The sequence below is a fragment of the Argiope bruennichi genome, chromosome X2 (genome assembly GCF_947563725.1).
Source record: "Argiope bruennichi chromosome X2, qqArgBrue1.1, whole genome shotgun sequence".
Taxonomy (NCBI): domain Eukaryota; kingdom Metazoa; phylum Arthropoda; class Arachnida; order Araneae; family Araneidae; genus Argiope; species Argiope bruennichi.
The window spans coordinates 76,877,931-76,887,803 of NC_079163.1; the positions used below are offsets into that span (position 1 = coordinate 76,877,931).

General features: G+C 30.3%; 1 protein-coding gene across 1 annotated transcript in view; it reads left to right on the forward strand.

The window, feature by feature from the left end:
* The window catches only part of LOC129960493 (U-scoloptoxin(19)-Tl1a-like), a 47,801-nt gene extending 38,314 nt beyond the window's left edge, over window positions 1–9,487 (forward strand). The window contains exon 3 of the mRNA XM_056073963.1: window positions 9,109–9,487. Coding sequence (XP_055929938.1) covers window positions 9,109–9,236 — 128 coding nt within the window. The 3' untranslated portion in view covers window positions 9,237–9,487. The remainder of the gene's footprint in view (window positions 1–9,108) is intronic.
* Window positions 9,488–9,873: the final 386 nt, after the last annotated feature.

Sequence of the window (9,873 nt, forward strand, 5' to 3'; positions counted from 1 at the left end):
TTATAATGAAATAAAAAAGATTTAAAAAACTTTTATTAGAGTTTTATAACTTGAAATGCAACTTTTGATTAAAAGTTTGACACGACAAAGGAATTGGCGCTGAAATTACAATAATATAAAATTTAAAAAATACTTGAATATTTATTAAAAATTCATGCATTTATAAAAAAATCATGCTCCTTATACTTCTAAAGAATTTTCATTGATTTTTCAGAATTTTAATTTTAAAAAAATAGTTTACTTCGCCTTTGTGCACTAATCACTAATTGCACTTTGTGCACTAATTTCCTTCATCTTTTTTTTTTCTCAAAAACTTTTTTTTGAGAGAGGTTTGCTTCGTTTGGACTTAGTTGGATTAATGTCTCGTTTTACAGCTACAAGAGAGCTATTATAAGAAAGGACCATCAAATTTAGAACCATGATCATGTAACGAGGGCGGATGCTGAACCGGCAGGTTCATAGTTATTAACTATTCATACTTCGAAGATTATTCGAAGATTCTGCTTTGAGAAATGTAGCATTCGCCAGGATAAAATAAATAGCGGGTTTTTTTTAGGTTCGAATTTGATACCCATGAAAATTCTGAGAAGCCGTAACCTTATCACTCACAACAGATCGCATCTGAGCGGGATTTTAAAAAACAATATCGGAAGTTTAATAGATAGTTATTCTAAAATGATTCGATTTCAAAAACAAAACTTTTTAATTATCAAAACAGGAGATTATCATTTTTACCTCATAATTATAATTGCAAGATTCAGATCATGTTCATGATTTTCTAACACGATTATCTAAAAAATACGTAATTTCGAATCAATGCTTGTATTATTATTCAAGAATGCATACAAGAATTATATTTCCTAATATAGCGATTAAAAGAGGAAGATATTTAAATCAGAGATGAATTATTCGCCTTTATGGGTCTTCATTTGTTTTAATTATTAATGAAAAACAGAACAATAGAACAACAGAACAGAACAGGCAGTATATGCAGTTAATCTATGGAATAATTATTTAAAGATAAATAATTATATAACTGTAAATAAATGCTTAAAAGAAAAAAATCAGTCAGAAATGCGGTGTTTTGAAAAGAACTATTGTAAAAAAAATAATTTAAACTTTACTGAATTGTGCTAACGTTTATTTAAAAAGATGATAATAAAGAATTAGTTCATAAACATTCACGAACAATGTAATTAGCAAAAGGGAGAAAAAAATTTAAATAATTAATCCGAAGAAAAAAGTTACCCAATGAATAGAAACGGTGAAAGTGTAAAGCATAAAAGAATAACAAGAGACAATAAAAAACCATTCAAATAAGTCTTATGTAAGCAAATTCTTATTTTTTTATAAAGGCATTTCACTAAAATAATAGAAAGCTACCCTTTATATTTAATATAAATTAGTTGAACTTTTTGATCTTTGTAAACAAATGCATTTAGAAATGTATAAAATAATTTTCAGTAAAAGTAAAGTAAAAAAAATGCACAATAAGTATCTATAAAATTCAAGATGCGTAAAAATATGATTTGTAATTAATAACGAATCGAAATATTAAAAACGTTCTTTACCTTCTTGACTTTGACTCTCAAACTATAATAAAATAAAATAACTCATAAAGTTTTAACTCCAACATTAGTTTAAGATGTTCCGTAATTTTATTGTAAAAAAAACGTTATTTATTTTCGCTTTTTATTTCAAAACACTCTTGTATGAAAACCTATTGTAATCTCTCTTGAGTGTATATTTAGTAATTCACTTCCTCTAAAGCTCTTCTCTATTTCATAATCAATCTTAAGGTTTCAAATTAAACAATGGAACATATTAATTAGTCTTTGAAATTAATTCTGCCTTTAAGTTACGTCAAACAGCTGAAATTGTTCTAAACATCGCCTGTATAATTTTACTAGATAGTTCAAAATGTTATTTAACATAACCAATATTAGACACGAAATGCAAAGAATGAATCTGGTATCATACTTTTGGGAATAATCTCTATTACTAGAAAAACAAAAATATTGAAGTCTATGAAAAAAGTTTTGAGTATACAGATTAAACCGTAGCCTATATGACGAGTTAATATAACTTGGCTTCCAGTATATGAAGAAATCGAATATTCTATGGTAAGCACAAACTCTGCTTAGATATTTCATATCCATACATGCAGTCTGAGTCTGCGGACAGTGATTAGATTTAGAGAAAATGAGCCTGCAAGATTATCGAACGACTGGGATCTGCAGTACTCATTTAAACCCTAGCTTAACTAATAAGTCTTCCGTGCCCCTGACATTTGACAAGATTATTCCTAGAAAGAAACAAAAAAGTGCTTTCTGGCTGAGCAAAAGGAAAAGGGTATTAGACAATTTTATATATATATATTTATATATATTTCTAAAACTTCTCACCTAGTGCATTGGATGTGGGAATATCAGGAAAATATTTTCACTATCCTATTGGATGTGGAAATATCAGGAAAATATTTTCACTATCCTATTGGATGTGGAAATATCAGGAAAATATTTTCACTATCCTATTGGATGTGGGAATATCAACAACAACAAAAAAAATCACTATCCTACTAAAATGGGATAACATATTCATGACGAACATGTCTTATTTAAAAATTTGAAATTAATTTACTGAATATAATGCTTGCCAAAACTAATTTAAATGTTATGTTTCAATAAATTCTTATGACTTTTATTTAAATGCTAGCCGCATTTGGCGACCAGATGGCTCACAAGCAGTAATTTAATGTTCTTTGTATGGTTTAACTATATTAACGTCCCGTTTTTTAAAGCAACACTAGGGCTATTTTGTTGGAAAGGACGTCGGAATTTTAAACCGCGGTCAGATGTCGAGGACGATCCCTGAGCTATCACCCCCTCTCTAAGCTTCCACGTCATTGAGAGTACGTTTAGCCCTTACGGATTCAGCGTGCACTAGACCCGCTAATAGAATGGTCCTTCGGTGAAATGGGAGGCCAGCTAAAAGTTAGTTCAGTCTCTTTCTTTTCATGATAAAGCAATTTCAATTTTGAAATTAAATTTCTAAAATATCATCAGCGGCCACATTAGGGAATTAATGGAATCAATTGACTCTCGAGTCAAATGACCCATACCAATTATTTTAGAATCCATTGAGCATCTTGAAAGAGTCATAACATGACTAAGGATTCGCAGCAGATTTTGCTTCTTTCGACATCTTTAGTTAGAAATGAGATTAAAAGAGCAATGAGTTTCAGAAGTAATAGAAATCAAAAGTTTCAAATAATTAGGTTACTCAATTTTCCTTGATATACAAAGGCATATTTTGAAAGTTAATTTTGTGTTAACAAGTTCGTTCAACTTCGAGAGATGTTATATAGTTGCAGAAGTATTTTTAGAAATGCAACATTTCTTCTTCTTATAAAGATTAGTCTTTCGTACTTTTCCTTTTATGCAGTATTTTTCAGCTCAGCTTAGTTTAGAATAATGCCCTGTTATGAAGCTGCACAAATTCAATTTTAAGGCGAATGTCATAATGATGATGTAAAGTAAGATGAAGCGAAGGACAAGTGCACCAGTATTTCTCGTTTCTGCTCCCCGAATTTCCGCATCAACAAGGGGACGGTGTGTGCATACCAGCTCTTCCCCCCCTCCCACACAAGCATAGAGTGTATTTGGCGGAATAGAGTCTCAAATTATGGTCCAATCTACTGTAATCTTTTTATTTATTTATTTATTTATTGAAAAATATTACAGCATTGTTTCTAAAAATATAAAAATATTTGGAAATGAAAAGCTTCAATTGTTATCACGCATCTTACTTAACTTGTCTTGTTTCATGTTTATAAATATGAAATTATACAATCATTTTTTGTTTTCGCTAAGAGTTTTGAAATTTCATGCGGCCGTAAGTTCTGGATAAAAAAGGGCAATTTTAATATTTTTGGAATTTTATATTTAGTTGCACGATTGACTTAATAAATTCCATTTATATGATTAATAAATGATTTCCTATTTATGGCACCACCTGGTTGTGAAGTTCAGCAAAAACTGATTTCAAAATTCCGTTACACATCGCAGACTGAAACACAGAAGATAATGAATGTAAAATTAATTTTTTCTTTTTAGTGAATTGATAATGTTGCATTTTTTTAATGTTTCAGATATGAATAGAATATAGTATTAATAATCATAAAATATGTATTATCTTGTATCACTTTTTTAGATTTCACATTTTAATTCATGTGAATTCCTTCTTATAATCACATCGGTGTTGTCTTCTCCACTTCCAAAGCATTCGGAGTATTGAATGACTGTAGTCCCGACCATGAAAGGGTGGAAACTGAGATTTAGTCCTAAGATGCCCATTAACTGCCTTGATAGTACTTCTGCCTTAGGAGGCATATACCATTGTGAGAGTAGAGGTAGCTTGACTCTACAATTGCACGCGACACCCCCGCCTTGCGGTGAGGTGTAGACTGTTATAAAATAAATGCTCTGCATCATAGAATGATATTGATTTTAGCCTTCAAAGCAAAATCTGGCAGGATTTTCATGTCTCAATTTTCATTCCTTTCGCGTCCCTCTCTTCTTCGTTCTATACACCTTCATCCGGAGCTATTTAGACTTACTAATGAGAGAAATAAATCCGTTCAATAAGGCACTTTACTTTCATCAGTACTCTCATGGACTACTAATATTGCTAGACTGATTATAAAATTTTTTTGTATAGCATTCGTTTCAAAGAGAAATTCTAACAGAATAGCCCGGTCACGTATTTGTTACGTGAGCAGTTTGCTGTCGCACTTCCGTCTGTCTGGGTTGTCGGTTGCTCTCCAATTTCGTGAACAGTAATAAACAGCACATCTCCGAGTACTCGTTGAAACAGATGATCGTTCGTTCGCTCTTATGCTGCCATTTGCAAGAAATGTCATCCAGTGAAAGAGCTGGGATTGACCTATTAAATCTTTTCTTTAATGAATATTAAAGATACATTCAAGTCTCGTAATAGCAGCAAGAATCATGTGCATAGTTGATGCTAAGACAAAAAAAAAAAAAAAAAAAAAAAAAAACATCTTACTGAAAACTTAAGCGTACTTGATTACAATTACTTGCGCAATCTTTATCGGTTCATTATTTTACATTTTCAAGCATTTTAGATTCACATTATTGGAAATTTACTTTTCAGAATTTAACTTTCTCAGTATAGATTTATTTTTTAACTTTTTGTCCTTCTATTTTAAACTATTCCTAATTTTTGATACATTTTCGAACTCCTAAATTTATGCAATTCCTTTTGTATCTGCGCCTTACTCTAAAATGTTACTAAAATGCAAACGTTTTAGGCCTATATCACATTTTGCCATCTAAGTATTTTTTAATATGGTATAAAATTATATCAATTTATTATTTAACTGTAGAATAATTACTTATCAAACCCCATTATCCTAAATTTATAAGAAAAGGAAGTGATAATCGTTTATAAATTAATACTTCTTAAAAATGTGAGGGAATCAATTCTTTCAAAATCATAACAAGATGATGATTTTTAAGAATGTTGGCCCACATTTGTGTCACGAATAAATTAGTTTTTTCTCTCAGTCGGTCTGATTTCGGGGCATTATTTTTCATAGCCGCATATTCAATTTACAAGCTTTCCTATTGTCTCTAATTATGAGCACGATCAGGTTCAAGTAATACCGTCTTCTCCAGTAACTTCACCCTAGCTTTATTACCAGATCACGATCTAACAGTAAGTTGTCGATTATCCGTCAACTGTCGTTTCCAAACTGCCGTGGAAAAAATATCATTAGAACAAAATGGATGAAAATACGGATTTCATTAACGAGTTTGCCAGTGGCCTTGTAGGTAAAGGCTAAGCTTGAGTGAGGAATGTGAGAGATAGAAAAAAGATTATGTGATATCCTCTTATTAATCTCTAAATTACGTTTAAATTATTAAAAAAAACGATTATTGATATGCAGTTTAGCAATGAACTGTTCTCAACAATCGAGATCAAAACAAAATTATGGGCCAGTTTCTCTCACAAAACATCCAAAAACCAGGACCCATACACTAGAAATAAAAGAACAAAACAAAACATGAGATACTGTTCATTTCAGTACCATGAAATGACCACTTTTCGATGATTCTATCTCCCTAAGGGGTGAGACACGGAAAGTTGAGTGCATATCCGGAATTTTTCGACATTCTTTGACCTTGATTCCCGCCATATTAGATACTTTTTCGTTCATTCTTTTTTCACGTGTATGTGAGTATTGAGAGTATCGTTTCTCACCTCTGTTATTTTATTTTAATTTAGTCTGTGAGTAATCCGAATTTACTTTATTGTTAAATGTAAACATATCTTTCTTTCATCTATCCTTTCACCCTTATTTTGACGAATTAAACTCATCCTAACGTATATGCAAAAGCGAGGATGGTTTTAGAATCTATTGGCAAAGAATACCTAAGTGATTTTTGATTGTTTTGATCAATACCAGATACCACATTTACGCTGCAACATTAGTCATTCCTTTTAAGAGTTGTTCAGTTATGGAAGATCAAATGGATTAGAACCAGAATTACTTCCTGATGCAAACAAGTTTAAAGAATTATTATTATTATTATTGCATTTTTTGTTCATGATAGACTAGGAATTCAATCTTTAGTAATATTTTTCATTATCACTCGAAATTTCTCTTTATAAGACTATGGGCATCTTATAGGAAAAGGGTTATTTTAAGGTTAAAAAAAAGTTTATCTCTTCAGAGAAAGAAAAAAGAGAAAAGATTAAACTCTTTAGTCATTCGTAGAGAAAAAATGGATATAATGTATTTCTTCATCAGAATAAAAAGTGTTTAATCATTCGAGATTAAAACAAAAAAAATTTTTTTTGCAAGTGGAGTCAATCTTCACTATTATATAATACTTTCCCATGGTCGAATTGAAATAACTTAAATTAAATACATTTGTGCCAAGTTTCTAAATAGAAAATAGAATATTATTTAATTTTAGAACTATTCATTAATTCATCAGCAAAAATGTGTGCTATAATCAAATTTAAACAAATCATATTTCATTATTCATTTTATATTTTATTGACAACTTGATAGTTTCAATTGATTCTAAGAAAAGATAATTCAAGTATTTTTAATAAATGAAAACATAGAAATAGGATGCCACCTGAAGCTTTTCAAACTTTATTTCAGACAAAAGAGATATTTGATATGAAAAGTAATTCACGGAGCATTTGTTTTTCTTCTATCATCTATTTCTGCTTATTTTTTTAATCTACCTAGCGATATTTTCAAACAGATAAAATTATTTTCTTTCTCGTGTTTCCAAATGCGGAAACAGCGTAATCGAACTTCACTGTTTTAGGAACGACAAGTACCAGCAAAATTCTTTACCATGTCGAAAAATAATGCAATCTAAGATTTATGTTTCGAATCGCGGAAAAGGGCGAGTTAGCAGGAATGAATATCGATCAGCAAGCATTGTAATGGAGATGGTTTGACTCATTTGATTTGACTGAGTGTTCGAGTGACTTGATATTTGCGGAGCAGCTTCAAATTGCGTTTTTTTATTTAAGATATTCAAAACGCTTTTATCCCTACCTCAAAAATAAAATAATGACTTTCCTCCGAGTAGGTTATTTTGAAAAATCTTTTTTTTCCCGTTAAGGGTAAAATAACAAGCCTTTTGACCTTTACATTATGTTTTGGCTACGTGCTTAAGAAATGTCATCTTTGTGCAAGTCATTACAGAAAAATAATCAGGAACAGTAATTTATAGATGATACCAGATACTTTATAAGTTCGAATATAATATTTGACATCATTCTTGTTTTTAATAGCTGTAATGATGGTTAATGGGAAACGTCTATTTACACTTGATTTAATGAAAAAAATATCACTTTAAAAATGACAAATACATCATCGAATCTATTAGAGATTTAGTGGATTAATGGAAGATATATCTGAGGAATTTTAATTGGTTAAAGAAGGTTTCCTCCTGGCCGTGCTTTTAATTAGCAATATTTAAAAACTGGTAGACCGATGCGAGCTTTTGAAACGAATTATTGTTAAAGATTTTCCGGGTTTCTCGCAAAGAAAAAAAAACTGGGTCAGTTCTCTTTGAAAGTCTTCCAGTATGGAGATCTGCAGCAATAAATAAGAACTAATTCAGACATATACTTTAGATCCCACCTAGTTGCTCCAGTTCACTAGGACTAGGAGGCAGTCCTTAGATTTTGAGTCTTTGGCTAGTTATGTGGGATTAGTTAGCTAAAGCAAATGTCATTGTAAAAGAATAAATTCCCAAACAAAATGAAATCAGCCAATAGAATTAGATTCAATGGGCATATTCTTGAAATTCTTATAAATGAAATGGCGTATTTATAGCTGATATCTAATGGCAAATAAAAAAATCGAAGGTCTTTTATACTTAGAAATCAAATATTATTAATGCGTGAAGAAGAATTTACAAACTTGCGTAAAAAACTATGCTAATGTATGGTTGATGTTAAAAGCCTGAAGTAAGGTTGATATTACTATCTCAATTTTTAGCTTGCTTTGAGAGTTCAAATGAAAGCCAGCTTTAGAAACAACTGTTAAAACAATGTCACCATTAGCCAACGAAACAATTTGATCGTGGTGATCAATATGACAGGCGTAAAAAAATACAATATTGTCAAAAAATATCGAGCCTCTCGATTGTGAAGAGGGCCGACAATCCGACTTTTTTTCAGTAAAAATAACATTGCTTTTTTTATACATTGGATGCACGACACAAAACGCACACCAGTATCTTTCCTTATCACCGATCATCTAAATGCATAATAATATTTTTATAAATTTACATATACTAAATCATGTGTGGTTAAAGAATTTCTAATTTTTGTTTCAATTTTCCTTGGTGCACCAGAGAGATATTTAAGCCGGAAGTATAAGTTAAGACATTGTCAACAATTGTGTGTTTCCTTATTCAAAGTTTTTCAAAAAGTTTCAATGTTAATTACACGTTGGAATTGGATTTTTATAATTATTATAATATATCGTTGAAACATGAATTTTCTATTTGAAATATGTACTTATTATTATTTTTGTTCCTTTAATAGCCCCAGATGATGTGTCGTGTAGAGATCATGGCGGGCGATGTGGTGGACACGAAGAATGCAGTAAAGTAAAAAATTTCGGAACACTCGATTGTAAAGATGGCACGCAGTGTTGTTTACTCATTTATTAAAACGACTATTGCTATTAAACGATCACATGATTAAAAATGTCATGTTGTTGTTTAGTTCTTGATTTTCTGTACAAATTAATATTACTATATGTGATATGAATTACTTTTTGTAGCAATAATATATAGCTGTGAAACAAATATACTGTTTCCATTTTCAATTTTTGCATTTTATTATGTTGTAGACATATATAATCATATGTGATTAGAAAAATTTATTGCATCAATAAAGTTTAATTTGGTACTTTTAAAAAGTCTGCTTCCTTTTTATTAGTTTTTCTTCGTGCATGTAATAGAGAACAGTATTCAATACGAAGAAATATTGAATTTTACCATTCGGTAGTCTCCGGTTAGTTTTTCGATTTTTGACATTCCTCTTGGTTTTAAATTTCTTCGAATCGATTTCAACATTCTTTCCAGAAATTGAATTTTATTATTGATTTTTATCTTGAAGTTGGCTTTTACAGAGAAGTCTAGAAAAATACTTTATATGATCGGTGAAACTTTAGTGTTCATCTAGAGAGAAAATTTCAAACTTATATTATGATTTCATCCTAATATAAAATTTAGATATTTAAACAAATTTAAGAATAAAAGTAGCTTACAAAAGAATTTAATTTATAGGAATCACGCCTTTTTT